At 40.8% G+C, this 19271-nt stretch overlaps 1 protein-coding gene across 3 annotated transcripts in view; it reads right to left on the reverse strand.

The window, feature by feature from the left end:
* The window catches only part of LOC115093962 (RNA exonuclease 1 homolog), a 298859-nt gene that overhangs the window by 228650 nt on the left and 50938 nt on the right, over window positions 1-19271 (reverse strand). For all 3 annotated transcript variants that reach the window (XM_029606496.1, XM_029606504.1, XM_029606512.1), the window contains exon 5: window positions 14460-14602. In XM_029606496.1, the coding sequence (XP_029462356.1) occupies window positions 14460-14602 (143 nt within the window). The remainder of the gene's footprint in view (window positions 1-14459; window positions 14603-19271) is intronic.

Here is a 19271-nt window from a genome sequence, read left to right on the forward strand (position 1 = left end):
AGTACTTAGCACTGTATACAAGTATAAGCACATGGTCACACTTTCCAACACAAATCCTGCATTCAATATTAACTATAATCAGCTCTTTAAAACAGAACACAGTTTTAATTAGCCAAAACAGAGTCAGCATCAATGAACCCTTTTCTATTTGGACTCAGCATGATGCAAAGCATTGGCTAAGTATTTGCAACATGAACCTAAACAAGAGTTTGAAATAACGTGTCTAATGCTTAAAAGCTTATTCTTTCTGGAGGGGGGCATGGCCACCTGAGAAAATGGCTTCCTGAGCTTGAGCTCCATCTCCCCCTGAGCAAAAGAATGCTAAAATAAACGCTATAACCCCACATTAGCATAATCTAACGTGTTGCAGCTACTGCATATTGCAATGGCAACCATAGCTAGGAAGAAAAATCCGGATTTAAGACAATTCTATGCTAAACTATCAGCAGAAGCGACGGGGGGGGGGGGGGGGCGGCAGAGGCCAATATGGCGACTAATGATTCTGCAGAGAAAGACTCAGAGGTGGAAGATCCAGAGACAGTTCCCTGACTTACCAACTAGAGCAGAATTTTGGCAATGGTTCTGTGACCTTCGGCAAGAAATGAAAGAAAACAAATGACCTAATGTGTCTCATTTTAGAAATGAAAGAACATGGCCGAAAAAGGGCATCGGGTTGATGAGTGCGACATGCACTTAGATGGACAGGCAGAAAAAAAAAATCAATCACCTGGACACAACATATGAGACTATGGTACAAGAAAACAAGTTATTACAGGATAAATTAGAGGATTTAGATAACAGAGGATGCAGATGCAATCTTTGCTTTTGGGGAATACTGAAACAGTGGAATACATGGACTGCTTCGCAGTTGTCCAAAATCTTGGCCTATTTTTCTTGAATCTGTCTTCAAGTGACGCAAATCGACCGACTGCAACAAATAGAATTGGAAAGAGCGCAACGAATATTGAGCCCTAAAATAGGAAATAGGCCGTGGGACATTGTGGTCAGTTTCCATCGATTCCCCATAAAGGAACGAATGCTGCAGGCCGCAAGGAAACAGCAAACTTGGACTTGGGAAAATCACACAATTTTGATATTTGCGAATCTGTCTCCCCTCACCATGAAAAAGCAAATGGACTTTTGGGAAATAACATCAGTATTGAGAAAAGAAGGGATCAGATATAGGTGGCTGTTCCTGTTTGGACTGGTGCTAATGTTGAGGGGAACAACATCAAGGGTCCCCACAGTCGAGGAGGCATTTTGATCAAGGTGGGCTACATGAAGAAGCAGTTGAGAAATCAGCAAAAGATATTGGTGTCTTACAAGACACTCCACAATGGCAGAGTGGGGAAACATAGCAAGAGACTGCGAAGGCAATCGGGTGATTCTTTGTCATCAAAAGAAAATGGGAAAGGTTGAAGTGCCCGTTTTAACTCTTTTATGAGGATCACCTACTGGAACACTGCAAAATGGTTTGGATGTGAAAGACCTAGATCTACCTGAAGTTTGTGATTATGTTTAAACCTTAGAAACTGGGACACATGGATGCTAAATGGGGGGGTTTCCATTCCCCCCCCCCCTTTTTCCCTATTCATTCCTCAGCAGTAGGGGTTACTAAAAAATTACATGAAACGCTCGGGGGTGGGGGGGGGGGGGAGAAGAGTTTGGACTTTGGGTTCGGAATGAGTTCCCCTCCCACTGTTAAGGCAGATCTGCTGAGAATTAATAGCGGATGGGTTAGGGTTGGGGATTAGGTATTATTACAGCAAGCCAGTGAGAGATTTGGTTTTTATGCTAACCAAAATAGGAAATGTAGTACACTAATAGATACCATCATAGCAATATTTTACTTGTTTAACTTAGTGCTATCCCAGGCCCGATGGCATATGAAGGTCATATGTTTCCTGGGTCAAGTTCTTATATTTTCAAGTAATTCACAAATGGCGAATGATGCTTTAGTAATGTCTCTTAATGTTAAGGGGTTGAACTCCCGTGAAAAAGGCAGTTGCTCAAATCTGAAATAGTAGACAGAGGTGAAACTATTGTATGCTTATAGGAAACTAGTAAAACAAAAACAAAAAAAACCCGACATGAATCATTGTTGAGGATACTGCAGTACCCCATACAATACTTCGCCTCTGACTCCACAGGATAAATATGCTGGTGTGGGAATACTTTTTCATAGACATTTAAGTGGAGATATTAAAAAAAAATACTGTTGTGATCCTCGGGGTAGGTATATTGTGGTAAAATTTGAACTGGTAGGAAAATTGTTCACTCTGGTCAATATATATGCCCCTTTTTTGGAAAAGGCTTCCTTTTTCTCTGCCCTGAAAACAGTTCTGGGGGTGGAAGCAGAGAGCTGTTTGATTATCGTTAGTGACTAACTTAACTTTAATACCAGGAGTGGATAAATTCTAGCAGCAGAGGTTCTGGTTCAGGAGGGGCCAGAGCAGTTCTTAAACTGATGAGGGCAATGGGATTTAAATCTATATATGGCGGCACAAATATCCTCATTCACAGAATTACACCTTCTACTCTGGCAAACATCAGTCCTATTTCAGGATGGATTTCTTTAATTGATAAGACCATACTATCACAAATGGTAAGGCCTGACATAGGACCAGTTTTTTGGTCTGACCATGCCCCCTATATGGCTTAGTATTTCTAGTGGTGGAAAAGGGAGGGGTAGCCTCTTCTGGATGTTAAACAATACACTTTTAGAAGATAATGAATACTATGTACAACTAGAAGACATATCCGAGTATTTTGACCTAAACGATAGGGAGGATACGCATCCCTCCGCCTGGGAGGGATTGAAAGCAGTGATTAGAGGTAGAATATCCCGAGCTGCCTTTTTGAAAAAGAGAACGTCTTAGTTGACAAAGCTGAAATCTGAATTAGTTAGAAATGATACACAAAAAAAAGCGCTTGACAAATCACTTATACAATAATCGCAAAAGATAGAGAGAATTACAAAATTTAGAAATTAGATTGCTTTCCAGTTAAATCAAGGGAAGCAGGAGCACTTTCAATGGGGTAATAAGGCCAGTAGGCTGTTAACTAGGCGCTTGAAAAAACAAATAGCACAGTGGCAGATAATGGCTTTGTTAAGATACCAGGGAAAGATTTAAGAACTATGCTAGCTTATATTCTAACTCTAGTACAGACCCTAGCCAAATAGAGGAATATCTGTCAACTATGAGATTACCTACCATAAACTAACAAGAAAAACAATTCTTTGATAAAGATATCTCCTCTATTGAGGTTATCAACGTGATAAGGGAATTAAACGTGAATAAGGCACCTGGACTGGATGGGTATAGCTCTTTTACAAGAAATTTTCAGACCATCTTGTACCTTCACAATTAAAATGGTTTAATTCCCTAAGATCCGAAAATGTGTTGCCTGCTAGTACAAACGTCACAGATACATCAGTATTGGCAAAACCAGGACGAGACCCGGCTGACTGTGGGTCCTTTCGACCTATTTCTCTAATAAATGTTGACCTCAAAATATTAACTAAAATATTAGTAACTCGAATGAAGTGAGTATTGGCCAAATTAATACATCAAGACCAAGCAGGGTTTATCCCCGGCCAGATGACTGTAGATAATGTGTGCCGTATTGTAGATCTAGCTTGGATGGTGAGGAAAAAAATCACATTCCAGCAATATTTCTGTCTGTTGATGCCGAAAAGGCACTCGACATGGTACATTAGCCATTTTTGTTTCGCATGCTGGAAAAAATGAATTTTGGAATACCATTTCTATTCCATGGCTGTTCATGAAAGCATTTCCGGACCCGTAAAGATTCACTACCATCAAATGCAGCATTACTGAACATTTCCTATTAAACTGAAACAGTCACTATCTACCAATCATTACAATGTTTTACTTCTGGTTAAACTTTTTATCTTTCCTCTAACTCTAATCCCAGTTAGAATGACCCCCGTTTTATTGTAACTTTTTCTTCCATGCACTTGTTTTACTTTTTAATGTATACTCTTATGTTATTAGTTATTTACGTTATAATGTATTTCTCACCCCTTGTTTTATGTAAACCGACATGATACGAACTCCGTGAATGCCGGTATAGAAAAATACTAAATAAATAAATAAATATTATGGCTACGGCAGCTCTATTCCAACCCAGCTGTGCAGGTAAAAGTAAATGGTATTTACTCAGACCCTTTGCAAATCCAGCGTGGAACATGACAGGGGTGTCCATTGCCGCCCTCCACCCCCCCCACTAGTTTCCTTATTTTTTGAACCACTAGATATAAATATCAGAAACACCCTTGGAGATACATGGTGTCCAAGTAGGAGCAAAGGAACACAAGATATTACTTTTTGCAGATGATATTTTGTTTATGTTAACAACCCCTGAGGTGTCCTATAAGAGCATTGGAGAGGTTTAGCCAGGTATCCGACTTCAAGTTGAACCTTGACAACTCTGAGGTCCTCAACTTAACGGTAAATGAAGCACAATTGCCATACTGAAAAGAACTTTTACTTTCAGATGGGGTAACAACAAAATAAAATATCTTGGAATATGTCTTAGCCATTGCTTAGAGGATTTACTTTCTCTTAACCCCTTTCTGGTCCACCCCTAATATATTCGTCAGTCAGCCTATTGTATTGTGTTTTCTCATCCTCAAAGGGGTTAAACAAACACCACTCCCCCAAGAACTTATCCAATCCTTTTTTAAACACAGCTATACTAACTGCACTAACCACATCCTCTGGCAACAAATTCCAGAGTTTAATTGTGCATTGAGTGAAAAAGAAATCTCTCAGATTAGTTTTAAATGTGCCACATGCTAACTTCATGGAGTGCCCTCTAGTCTTTCTATTATCCGAAAGAGTAAATAACCGATTCACATCTACCCGTTCTAGACCTCTCATGATTTTAAACACCTCTATCATGCCCCCCCCTCAGCCGTCTCTTCTCCAAGCTGAAAAGTCCTAACCTCTTTAGTCTTTCCTCATAGGGGAGCTGTTCCATTTCCCTTATCATTTTGGTAGCCCTTCTCTGTACCTTCTCCATCGTAATTATATCCTTTTTGAGATGCGGCGACCAGAATTGTACATAGTATTCAAGGTGCAGTCTCACCATGGAGCGATACAGAGGCATTGACATTTTGTTTTATTCACCATTCCCTTTCTAATAATTCCCAACATTCTGTTTGCTTTTCTGACTGCCTAAGCTCCAGGGGGTTTAGGTATACCAAACATCAAATGGTATCTCATGGCAGCACAGTTGAGAGCTATTATGGAGTGGCATAGGAGGCATGACAAAAAATTGGGTTAAAGTAGAGCAAGCTTCAGTGGGTGATATGCTAATTTGGGCTATGGTTTGGCAACTACCTGATACCTGGAAACGAGTAATGACACTTCCCCCAACCACCCAGTATAAGCTAAAGCTATGGAAGAAATGGAGAGTAGGGATGTACAGAAGGAAAAAATTAATTTCGGTTCATATTTTAGTTTTGTAGGGACCCAAATTCTTTTCATAGGAAAAAAGAAAACAATTCGCTCATTAGTTTCATTCGTTTTCATTTACCATTAAAGTCAATGGGGGAAGTATTTGCAGCCTATTTTTGGTTGCAGAATTGGGGTTCTCTCATCAATTCAGATGAAACTTCTGGGGAGGAATCAGAACGGGAAAAGAGCTCCAAGGTACTTAGACTGTGGCAAAGTGGCACCAACACATTGAGGAACCATGATAGTGGCAGGGTGTTGATAGGGGCAACACAGGCTGGCAAGACAAGGCTCAGCCCGTGGACGGTGTTAGGCCGGTAGTAGTGGCCCTGGCACGCCGGGACCAGGTCTTTTCGGAGTCAGGTTGTTTGTGAATGCAGCTGAAAATGGGTGTTAAACTCCATCTAAGGCTAAATACCAGCATGAGACAGATAGTCAAGTAGTTCAATAAAAAAAAAAAAAAAAAGAGCCTGGCAGGTACAGCAGCAAAAAAGAACAAATATCTTTTTCAGCAATAGAAAATTAATTGTAGCAAACTAGCAATAGAATAAAGATTTGAGACACTCAGTGAGCTCAAACAGCAAACAAGCTTCTCAAGTAGAACCCAAGTGCACTGTGATATGCTTGCTTAAAGTAGAAATACAGCAGGAAAAGCATCAGAGCACAGAGAGCAGTGACTGGCTGGAGGTTTCCATGTAACAGAGGTTCAACATGGGACAGCGGGTACTAAGAGATAGGAGACACCCGGGGAGAGTTCCCTTTCCTTTGTGCAGGTATGTTGTGGTTTGATCTGTCACTTCTTCCTGAACTGGTTCACTGCCAGAAGAAAATGGCATCTTTTTCATTTGTGAAACATAATTCAGAGGATGCTTTTAGAGCAATACAGACTGCCATTTGTGAAGCAAGAACTGAGCTGGAGATTATTTGTGAATACCCAGAAGCTATTACCTGTACTTATGCACTTCAGCTGATGACAAACGAACTTTAAGAGCTCTCAGAAATAAGAAAACTGCTACTCAAGTCCAAATCTACAATATCAGCCTATGTTGTACTCTACAGTGCCTCTGTAAACTATGGGAACACAGAGGATGAACTAGAGTACAACTACCACCAGTTTTCTATAGTACTAGAAACATTAATGTTGGCACCTAAAAGATTTAGGGAAAAAGGCCCATATTATAAAGGCCATGAAACTATTGAGCATATGAAATATGCAAGCTCCAAACATCTTAAGGCAGCTTTATGTTCTTACATGCCAAATGTTGCAAAGCAGGAAAAAGAATATTCTGGAAATAAGTTATGCACAAATACATGAAACTGAAATTAGAGATACTAGAGCTAAACTCAGACAACAGAGCGTTTGGGATCAGGCCCTTGTAGTGACGCAAGGGCAGGATGGACAGGCACAGTGGTTGAGGTCAGGTACATATGCTGATATATGGAGCATATGAGGCAGCTGGAGCTGCTGCAAGGCTTTAAATTGCTTTTATTCATCTTGCCATTCACAGGGAAAATCTGGAAACCCAGCAAAGGCATGTTTATTTTCAAACACTAGCATTTCCATCAACTCTGGTGCCAGCCTTGAGCTATGAGGGCTCATGATATCCCCTGTCATTGAAAATACATGTTCACTGGGCACACTGGTTGGTGGACATGACAGATATCGCTGAGCCACTTTGGATAGGTGTAGCCAGCCAGTGGACTTGTGTGCCCAATATGCCAGCGGATCTGTCTGCATGTCCTCTATGGGATCTGTGAGATACCGTGTCACTGACATTTCTGCTGGTGTCTCCTTTGTTTGGGTGGGCTGAGAGTCCTCCTTGCCAGCTGCTTTCGCTCTAGCCCATGCCAGAACAGATGTTTTATGGGCAACATGGCTTTGGCATACTGAAGTGGAGGAGGAAGTACTAGCTGTCACTCACAGAGTGCTGCTCCTGCTTCAGCTTGCACTACTCTGAAGTGCCTGCTGTTTCCTCCTCTGATTCATGCCTAATCTGTCTCTGCCTATGGTGCTCCTGTTCACGGACGTTTACTAACAGCAGGTTCTTCACAAATGTGAGACAATCGGACTGTAGGGCGAGTTTCCCTTTCACGGACTGTGGCGAGCATGTATCTGTGGTCTTTTGTTAAAAGGTCCTAATCTCTCTTGCACCTGCTTCTGCAAGAAGTCCAGACAATGCAGCACCTCTGCTGTCATTCCCTCTTCCTATTTAAAGCCCTCCAAATTTTCCTCTAGAAAGTTATCTATAGGGATGTCAGCCCAAGGTGGCACTTCTGGAACTCCGCTCCTCCATGCCATCCTTGAAGGGCTGCAGGATTTTTACCAGCTGACTCATGACTAACCAATCATGATGCCCTAGGGGACTCTCCACACCTATGTCCATTTCCACAGAAAGGTCACGAAGGGGTGTCTGCTGCATCATATAGGTAGAATTCCATCGGGTGCCAATGTCGTGAATGAGACGCTTGTGAGGCATCCTCAAATCAGTCTGCTTTTCACGGAGAACCTGCACTGCCTTCACACTTCTGTGGAAATGCGCTGCTATGTTCCTGCACTTGTGTATTAACGTATGCCGGTATTCATTCTCTTGGTCATTGAATTCCAACCCCAGAGCTGACTTCACTACCAGGTGCAGAGTGTGTGCAAAACATTGGATGTTCTGAAAGCCCCCGTTGGATATTGCCTTTACCATGTTTGCACCATTGTCTGTGTCAAAGAACCCTGCATGAAGATTCCTGTCTCTGGTGTAGCTGCCAGCCCGCCAGCATCTGTCTGATGCATGCTAGAATACTGGCTGAGGTATGGGCCTCTTCCATCAGGTGGGTGTGCAGTAAAGCCCACCTCCACCCTGATACTTGTTCACAAAAAGAGCTGCTGCCTGCCCCAGCCAAGTTCCATGAGTATGCTGTCAGGGAGAGGTAAGAGTGTGCAGCATTCATGGCGGTCCAGATATCGCAGGTGAAATGCACTCCCCTCTGCCTTAGCTAGCAGTGCTTGGATGCGACTGAGACACTGGTTGTACAGGCTGGGGATGACCTTTCTGCTAAATGTGGCTCTGGAGGGGACTTTGTAATTTGGAACTAAGACCTGCAACAAATGCTTGAAACCCATATTCTCCACTACCTGCAAGGGCTGGTCATCAAGGGCAATCGTTCCCCTGATGCTCCTGGTTACAACTTTTGAGGCTGCCTGCCTCCTTCCCTGGGATAGCGTTACCGAACACCACACCATTTCCTCCATGGTGGGTTATTGCTTCTGACACATGGCAGGGGGCTGCTGGCCTGCCACCTGACTGCTAGAAGGGGCTGAGGGTGTGGGATGACTATGCTCCTTTTCAACTTTACGCTGCCTGGAAGAAGAGGTCCCCTGACTGGTACTGCCACCATCCCCAGACGTCAGTACTGTTGGGTGTTGCTTCTGCATATGATGCATCATGCCAGAATTAGTTAGATGTCCCATTTGCTTGCCTCTGCTAATATCCCTGGCACAGTAATTACACTGCGCAAAACATGGGTCCTCCCTCACTTTAAAGTGACTCCAGATCACAGATTTATTTTGTGATCCCTTCTCTTTAGCCTTCGGAGTGGATGCTGGCACTGGAGTTGAAGTAGTGGGTGCACCCTGAAAAGCAATGCCAGGGGCAGTCAGTCACACTCTGTGCCTGCGCCGACTGCTCTTCCTCCTCATCAGTTTCATGTCTCCCCTCCACCACTGAAGTGGAGGCTAAGATGGAACTAACTAATCCTCCTAAACCTTCTTCAGCTATGAAGTCTTCTATTTCTGCTGAAGGGATTCCTATACAAGATGATTCTTCATCAGAATCAGATTCAAACAGTGCCTGTGCTGCATCGCCAGCGCTAACTTGAATCTGTCGCATTGCTGCTTTTGAGTCTTGCTCTTTTGCCTTGCATGACTCAGCCTCCCCTTCCCTCACCTCCAAAAAACAGGGTCAGAAACAGGTAGTGGCGGTGCATCATCTTTAAATTTCAGTTTTTCCTGGATGGAACTGCCTGCCCCTCCAGAGATTTTAGATTGGAACAGCTCCCTTTTTAACTTTAATGGGGGACTGGCACTGCCTTTTGAAGTACCTCCTCTGCCAGTCCCAATCACTTGACCACGTCTGCCTTTCCCTGACATCATGGATTTAATGTCACTGCCTACTAGGGATTTTAATTAAAAGAATTATTTCTTTATTGGTGACTGAACACCTCTGTACCAATATATGCGAGTGTGGAAAACTACACACACAGTGCAGTGCCCCTCTGTACACTACAACTGAAACTGCTCTGTGCGCACAAAAACTGAAACTCCAGAGAAAAGACTGGAAGCCTGAGCAAACCCAATTCCTACAGTGATGCTGCTTGTTTGAAAATACCAACTCCTAGACAGCTACTGCAACTATCACACTATCTCCCACCCACACCACCCAAACCCTGCCTGCAACCTAGCCCAGGGGGGTAAGATCAGCAGCAAAATGTCACTGCTGGCAGCTTGTCTCAGTGGGAGAACCCTACGCGCCCAACCTATCAAATCTTTTAAATTATCCTCCACCATAAGCAGAGCTTTCTCTCTCGCCGGCCCATCTATTTGGAACTCCCTGCCCTCTGATATACGCCTGGAAACATACACTCCTACCTTCAAAAAAAAAACTGAAAACATGGCTCTTCCAGCAAGCTTACCAGATTTCACCAGCCATTACTTAAACCCCCCTGTTCTACTAAAACTCTTTAACTAATAATCCTACTATATGACTAAGGAATTCGACCCTGTGGAATCTGTATTATGCCCTTCGATTTGGTACTTTTGAATCGGCTATTTATGTCATTATCTATTGTTTATAGTTTTGTTCTTATATGTATATAGTGATTATGCTGCATCTATTTATTGACTACATGGACTCTGCCCAGTATAGTCAGCTCTATACCCTTCCAAGTTTTAGCCTCCTTTTTATCAGTTACATGTAAGGGCCCCGCCCAAAAGTTACGCTGTTTTACAATGTTATATGTAAGGGTTTCCGCCCATCTGTTACTGTTTAATTGTAAACCGATGCGATGTGTGAACGGTCATCGGTATAAAAGAGACTTTAAATAAATAAATTAAATAAATAAAAAAAAGTGCAGCAAAAAAGAACAAATCTTTCAGCAATGTAAAATTGTAGCAAATTAACAAAGTAGCAAGCAATAGCAATTGAATAAAAATTTGAGACACTGAGGGAGAGAGCTCAAAAGCAACGACCTCAGACAGAAGCCAAGAAAAAAAGTGCACTGCATGGCACGTGCTATGCTTGCCTAAGGTAGAAATACAGCAGGAACAGCATCACAGAGCACTGAGAGCAGCGATTGGCTGAATTAGAAAAATGCTTTGCTCTGATACATTGGCATTCTGGTCTCCTTGTCATGTCTGACCCACTACGACAGGATTGTGAGATCACTTATGACTCACAGGAAAGGGCTGTTTGTTGCTATGGATACTCCATGGCCTATTTCAAAAGGCTGCTAAGAAAGCACTGCGAACCAAAAGAATGAAATTAATATGATACGTTTCATTTGTGGGGGATCACCATTCGTTTCGTGGACCCACGAATCAAATGAATAGGGACCTATTTGTCGCGGATTACACATTCGTTGAAATGAATGCAGATCCCTAATGGAGAGTACATTTTGTCTGCAGCCGTAGATACTTTTTTTTTTTTTTTTTTTTTTTTAATACAGCACTTCATAATATTAAATTCCCACCTGGGCTGCTTCAGCATCTTTCTGAAGGCTGGATTTTTGGGGGAACTGCAAGTTTTGAAAAGGTATGGGGGCAACAGAAACCTCTATCTTTTGGTGAATTACAAGAGAAATACAGCTTGCAAGACAAAGATTTTTTTTTTTTTAATTCTCAATTTGACATTTTATGATTGCGGAAAAAATAGATTAAGATCTGCGAAAGGGGAAAACAATTTGAACATTGGTATGACCCTGAGGGAAATCGGGGTGGTATGATCTCTAATCTTTATGGGTTCCTTTGTAACTCCCAGAGATCCCCAGAAACGTATGTAAGAAAAATTTAGGGAAATCCTTGACCAGTGAGGAATAGGATTTCATTTACGTAAGCACCAAACTGAGCTCCATTTCTATGAGCTTGACTGAAAATAGTTATAAGATATTAATGAGGTGGTATCTTACCCCAGTTCGAATACATCGATTACATCCTAATAAAAGTGACTCATGTTGGAAGCAATGTGGTGAGAAGGGCACTTACCGGCACCTATGGTGGGAGTGCACTAGGATAGCCCAATTTTGGTCTGTGATGCATATGTTTACAGAGCAGGTGCTCGAGCAGAGCCTAATAACTCCTTTACAGGCATTGCTGAATTTGCCTGTTGATATGTCAGAACATAAATGGACATCAGTACATCAAATTATCATCGCTGCCTGCTGTGAGCTGGCATGTTTTTGGAAATCAGATACCCACCATACAAAATGTGTTAACTAGGGGAGCCTTTGGAAGGAGAGACAAGCTGCAGGAGTGATCTGCGTGTTTGGAGCAGAATTGGCTGAAAAGGACGGAGGAAGGGAACTCTCACTGTCCCGGCTCGATTCGCTATAACCCCGCTACCTCTGATGTCATCAACGGCCCGACTGCCCTATTTAAATCCAGGGGCAGCGGCGCGCAGCTGCCGGCGCGCTGCTGAAGCCACGTGCCAAAGGGGCGCGCCCCTGATAGAGGTTTTGCTCTTCTTTTTTAGATTTCCTATGAGAACTGAATTTAATGGGGAAAAAGAGGAAGGCTAGGATATTAATCTCCACTCCATCCAGAAAGGAAGTGACGGGGCCCATGGATCAACATCTTGCCAGACGGGTGAGTCAACCTACAAGGGAGGTTATCCCGGATATTTCTTTTTCTTCGGGAGCCTCCTTAAGTCCTGCCATATACCAGAATCCCAATGTATTTGCTGAAAATAGTGGGGCTGAAGATTCAAAAGCCCCAGAGTTCCCAGCTTTAACTGCCTGCTTTGGTAACAGAAGCACCAGCTGATCAGGAAGGACTAAACCATATTGATGTGGGACATGAGATATCTGATTTTGTAGAGGTAAATGAAGGGATAGTCAATCCTGAAAATGTAACACTGGTGGATGTATGGCGAGCAGTTACAAAAATGAAGATGTTATCTTCGTCCATGGCCCAATCCTCCAATTTCATTAAGGAAACTGGGAAAAACCTGGAAGACCACAGTAAAAGAATACTATATTTAGAACAGCAATGCGGAACATCTATAAAAAATTTCATCTTTGCAAGCCACTGGATTGGCCTTTATGAAAGACTGTTTATAAAAAATTGGAGGAACTTGAAAATGCTTTGAGAAGGAAAAATTGAAGATTTTTAAATTTCCCCATTACAAGATTGTTATCAGCCCAAGAATTATTTAATTAATACTCTAGGGAAATTTTGGATATTACTAAAGATTTGATTATATCTAAAATGTACTATGTCCCAGTTAAGAGAAGAGAGGCATTGGCTAACGAGGGGGAAATAGATGTTTAAAAACTGATAGTATAAATTTAACAGCATTTCTAGAGGCATCAGTGGATGACACAGTCTAGATCTACTTTATTAGAATTTAGCCTGGAGCAGGATAAAAATTTAGTATTTCAGAAGTACTTTAGAAAAAGAATTTAGTTTCTGTGGACAAAGGGTCCAAGTGTTTCCAGATGTGTTGAAAGATACTCAATCAAGGCGGAAACAGTTATTAAGGCAGAAGGTTTTGGCTCTAGGGGCAACTTTCTATCTTAAATTTCCTTGCAAGTGTTTAATTACCTATCAAAGAAATAAATTTATTTTTCTAGAACAGAGCCACCTTGAAAATTTTCTTCTGGATAAGGGAGGACAGGACATTGTAGCAACTCCTGCAGTTGGGAATAATTAACTGGTATGTAAAGTAGGCTCATCTCATCTCCTAAATTAACTTGTATAGGTTGGAGTTATTTCTTCTTTTTTTTTTTCCTTGGATGGTTCCCCAAATATGTGGGCTGGAGTGTTTGAGTTTACAATTATAGTAATGTTAAAAGATATTGTTTTAAAATTGTGATGTAAGTCAAACTGTCCTATTTCATGCATTGTTAAAATGTTAGAAAATCAATAAAGTTTAAATTTAAAAAAAAAATGTGTTAACTAGGCTTGACGAAATGTGCTTGATGTATAAATTGACAGCAATCAGAAATGCTTGTTTACCTAGATTTCATAAGATATGGGACCCATTCTATAAATGGAAAACAGTCTGATCATTGTTTGTAAATTTATTCTGGGTAGTATATAGATAAGTAGAATGATGGAAAAGTTGTTTAGAACCTGCTGGGAGAGGCAGGATTCTGTAGTTTACAGAATCTCACTGAAAATAATTAGCATATATTATTTGGGGGGATGGGGGAGAAAATTGTGCTTGTATGAGCATACTGTACTATGCTGGTTATAATTACTTGAGTGTTGGATATTCATTCGTCATATTTGAATATGAAAAAAATACAATTTTTTATTTATTTATTTATTTTTTAAAGAGCTCATTCTTTCTCCTTCCTATTCCCTTGCTACCACAGACTATAAACATTGAGGCAGCAAACCTGTTCTCCAATTTTTGTTAGGCATTTGTTATATTCCTATAGTGACTTGAGAATCCTGTATATGTTTAACACAAAGAAAATACTAAACTGATTTAAAGATTGCTTATCCTTTATATGAGAGGAAAGGAATGAGGATCTCAGGGTTTTCTTTTATAAAAACTCAAAGTTTACATGTCCATTTGGTGCCAATGCAGAGTCATGTGACCCAAGAGTAACTAGTGGGGTCTGCTGGTCTTCAAGGTAACATTCACCTCAAAATCAAGGAACCCAATGAATGCAGTTTTGAAATATCTGTATTGCCATTTTTCTATATATTATAAAGTTTATGCTTCTAACTAATCAAGATATAGCTTTAAAAATATAACACCATACCTTAGGAGGTGGCATTTGAACTGTTTTCCTAAGAGGAATGATAGGCCTGCATGCTACAGTTGCAATGGAATGTCCTTGAAAGACGCCATATGAGTGGCTTCTGCTTGATACAGCTGGCTGAATATCCAACAAGTTTACACATACTGCATAAAACACAAAAATGCATTAAGTTTAGTTAACCCATTTACTAAATCAGAAGCTTTTAGTATACTTGAGGGATATTCGAGAAGTCACTTTTCTAACAAAAAACCCAAACTTTAAGGAAACATTTAATATGTAAGACAGTAAATCTTCAAACAAACTACGCTTGCTAAATTCTGGATTGTGCAGATGGGTTACTTGTTTACTCTTATAATATGCCAAAGCCTGGAGCTGTGTTGCTTTTTTAAGCTTGTTTTTATGCTTTTGACTTAACTATAAGTTTTATGAGAATACACTTTGTGACCCGCTATGAACCTCATAGAAGCGGGATATAAATTTTAAATAAAATATAAACCCTTTTAAATACAGTTAATGTTATGTTAGATGCCTTGACCACATCCTCCAAGAGATTCCACAGCTTAGATGTACATTGAGTGAAAAAAACACTGCCAAATTTGTTTTAAAATCTGCTACCAATTTAGTACACAGACAAGGAAACACAGCAAAGCACTATTTAAAAAGGTAAATAACTGTTCCAACCCACTTACAATTTTATAAGTTGAAGAGCCCTAACCTATTAAGGCTTTCTTCATTAGGGAGCTATTACATTCCCTTTATTATTTGTTGCACCTCTCTATACCTTTTCTAGTTCCACTAAATCTTTGAGATAAGGCAACTAGAAATTAATGAGAGCAGGTATATTCTAAGGCTTTTGACTTTCCTTCACTTTGGGAATTAAAAAACAGATCCATCTTCTAAATTTTCCTCTTTTATGGGTCAGAGATGACCAAAGTTGTTAAATCTAAACCAAATATAATAGAAATATATGCAGCAAAAACAAGCCCTTTAGCACTTGAGAGTGATAGCATGGTATCAGTCTTGACAGTCAGTGTAAATGAGGTGAGCTCAGCAGCACTGAATGTTTGTATACATGCACATTTCAATCTACTGTTGAAACAAATTAAGAGCTTTAAATCAGATCATGATATAAATAGTAAATATTAAGCTTAAAGCAAGTTTGTTCACCATAAATTGTGTTTTCTGTAGATAGCAAGATGAACTAGCTATGACATGTAGAATGATGTCATCTGGCGACCTCTCTCAGCTAGTAAAGCTTTTGCTCTACTGAGTATGTGCTGAAATTCCCATGCAGGAGTTGCCTCATGAGCCCTCTCAGTCAATTTTGGAGCTAACTTAGCTAAGTAATCGACTCTCCAGGGAGATGGGTGAGTATTTAGTATGGCTAATTCATCCTATCTATAGAAAACACTTTACGGAAAACGAATTTGCTTTTTCTGTCAATAAGTAGGGCTAAATTAACCATGACATGTAGGGAGTCCCAGGCTGTAGGTTACAGTGGAGCATTTAGTGGGTAAGCAATCTGGACCCCACCATGGAGAGTAGACTAATGGGTGAACAGGCTATGCAAAACTGCCTGAATTTACCATCACTCTGCAAAAGATTGTCCAGACAGCAATGAGATGTGAAGGTGTGCACAGACGACTATGTTGCAGCTTTATGGAAATCTTCAAGCACTACTTCTTGCAAATGACATATTGAAGCCACCATGCTCTGACTTGATGAGCCTCAATGATATCTGATCTGCAAGCCTGCTAAAACATAGTGTGTGATGTAGTCTGCTAGTCAGTTGGACAATGTACATTTGGCCATTGCTATGCCTAGTGTTAGGATCATTGGAGTTTAAAAAAAAAAAAAAAAGCTGAGAAGCCTGAGGTGGTTGAGTTCTTCTCTTGTAATAAACCAGAGTCCTTTTATAGTCCAAGGTATGGAGAAAGTATACCTTATCTGATGATTTCCTCTTTGAAACTAGTCAGGCCAATGAGTTATTCACCCTGACCAGCAGATAGAACAGACTTCCTGACATTCATATATGCATCTGTGCTGACTTCAGCCTACCAGTATTACCTGTAACAAGCTAATTGTGGACAATATAAACTCATCCCATAATAAATTCAATAGAACATTTTTCCCCTCACTTTTTTTTAATCAAAAAGCTTTTGAACCAGAAGAATACAACTACAAGAAAAAGGAGCATATCTGTTTGCACACATACACTGAACAAACTGCTTTTCACTGCTCTTCTTTTGCAAAGAAATTATTCTCGAATGTAGTGCTCTAAAGCTGTATAACAATTTTAAATCTAACAGTATAGGGAGGGGTTCTGGACTGGTTTAACCGATTTCAAGGAAAGGAATTCGTCATCACACAGTTTGCTCTATAGTTTGAATTCCTAGACAGTTAGCTAAACCTCATCTTTCCCAACTTCTAAATATCAAAGAACTCAGTTCTTAAACACCAAACTGTTTATTATAATGAAAACAGTTCAACTCTCTCAGTGACTTGCAAGGCAAAAAGAATAGCTGTACAGACTGCAGCCTGGTTCAGCAATCAGACAAAGTAAACTGAAGCTGTAGTAGATATTGTAGCTACTTGTAAATAGGGTAGAGCAGCAACGGATGGTAAATAAGATGTAGAGAAGTGAAAGGATGATAGCTTTCTAATAGCTTGAAGAGGATATAGGAGAGCTGTTAGCTTTCAAAAACTTGTTGCTAACAAACCTGAGCAGGAAGTTAAGTTCCAGAGAGCTTTGAGACAAGGGACCAATAAGGAAGAGGAGAGAGAGGACAGAGCAAAAGGAACATATCCAATCAGAAATCCAGCAACATTCAAACAATATCCAATAAGAAAAAGAGCTTCATGTTCTGCAGAGACTAAGCAAAACAATTATAGTATAACACAGGGTGGCACATTAACAAGGAAATATATATAGACACATATATATATAGCAGAGGCAGAACAGTGAAATTTCTCCTTCCCTTTCAACAATTCAGACCAGTACAAACAGATGGGAAATACACCAAATTACTCTGCAATAGGGTGGGATGCTGCCAATCTCACTCAACACTTCAGCAGCAAAAGGCGGCTTCCTGTCTGGCCCCCACATCCAACCAATATAGCTTGGTGAAGGAATGTAGAGAACCAGGTTGCCACCTTGCAAATTTCCATTGGGGAAACCAAGAACAAAAGTCCATCAAGCCCAGTATCCTGTTTCCAACAGTGGCCAATCCAAGTCACAAGTATCTGGCAAGTACCCAAACAGTAAATAGATCTCAAGCTACTATTGTATATTAATAGTTTATGGATTTTTCCTTTAGGAACTTATCCAAACCTTTTTTAAACCCAGTTATACTGACTGCCGTAACCACATCCTCTGGCAATGAATTCCAGAGCTTAACTATGCAAAGTGAAAAAGAATTTTCTTCGATTTGTTTTAAATATGCCTCGTTAACTTCATGGTGTTTCCCCTAATCCTATTACCTGAGAGAGTAAATAATCTATTTATATTAACCTGATTAACCATGATTTTGTAAACCTCTATCATATCCCTCCATCAGTCATCTTCTCCAAACTGAACAGCCCTAAGCTCTTTATATTAACCTCATTAACCATGATTTTGTAAACCTCTATCATATCCCTCCATCAGTCATCTTCTCCAAACTGAACAGCCCTAAGCTCTTTAGCCTCTCCTCATGCCCCTTTATTTTGGTCACCATTCTCTGCACTCTCTCCAGAGCAACTATATATTTGAGATGACAAAACTAGAATTGTACACAGTATTCAAGGTGCAGTCTCACCATGGAGTGGGTACAGAGGCATTGATAAAACTGTGGTTATTCCCCATTCCCTTCCTAATAACTCCTGACTGTTTTCTTTTTTGAACGCCACAGCATACTGAGCAGATGATTTCAATGCATTATCCACTATGTATGCCTCGATCTGTTTCCTAGGTGGTAACTCCTAAGATAGAGCCTAACATTGTTTAACTATGTCAGGCATGCTCAGTGGGTCTGTCAAAATTCTAGAAACTGACAAAATGTTTTCCATGCCAGGCTCCAACTGACGTCAACCTTGTGCGAGGACTACCATCCTGCTTGTCCTAGGAGAATGTGATTTATTCTTTTTTCTATTCTTTAAGGCCACCCCCACAACCATCAAATCATGAGGGTATTTAATTTTTCTCTGCCCTACACATTGCTTAACTTTATATCTCAAGTCTATCTCCTGGCAGTGTTCTGAGAGATGCTTGCCAGACTTTTGAATGACAGTCTTGAAGAGCTCTGTGTATAGGACAATTAATTGTTTCAATGTCTGTCTAAATTTCAGCATGCCAAGAAACTCCTCTGTGGAGGACTTTTACACCTCCAGATCAAATTGTTTGGAAGCTGCCATCATTTGATTAAATGCTGTTTAAGAGATGTCAGTGATTGATCAGATGGTAATTCCACAGAATTTGCAAGAGACTGAAAGGACTGCATTTCAAATGATGAAAGTTTACGCCTCAGAGTCAGATTAAAACTAAAGTCTCTTTGGAAGATGGCTTACCCCTGATGCCAGACTACACAATCTCATCCTGGCACCGACCAATGGCACCGGTAGCCCCCATGAAATAGTAAGAGCAAATGGCTGTCGGCGCCATTTTGATTACTGGCAGCCAGCGGCCCAAGTGCAGGAGATCGCTCCTGGACCCCCCGCTGGACCACCAGGGACGTTTGGCAGGTCTTGGGGGGGGGGTTAATTTAAAGGGCTGGGGGTCCCACAGAAAGAGGAAGATAGTTTTCTGATCTGGGGAGAGGACCAAAATAGCCCTCC

The sequence above is a fragment of the Rhinatrema bivittatum genome, chromosome 1, assembly GCF_901001135.1.
Source record: "Rhinatrema bivittatum chromosome 1, aRhiBiv1.1, whole genome shotgun sequence".
Classification (NCBI taxonomy): Eukaryota; Metazoa; Chordata; class Amphibia; order Gymnophiona; family Rhinatrematidae; genus Rhinatrema; species Rhinatrema bivittatum.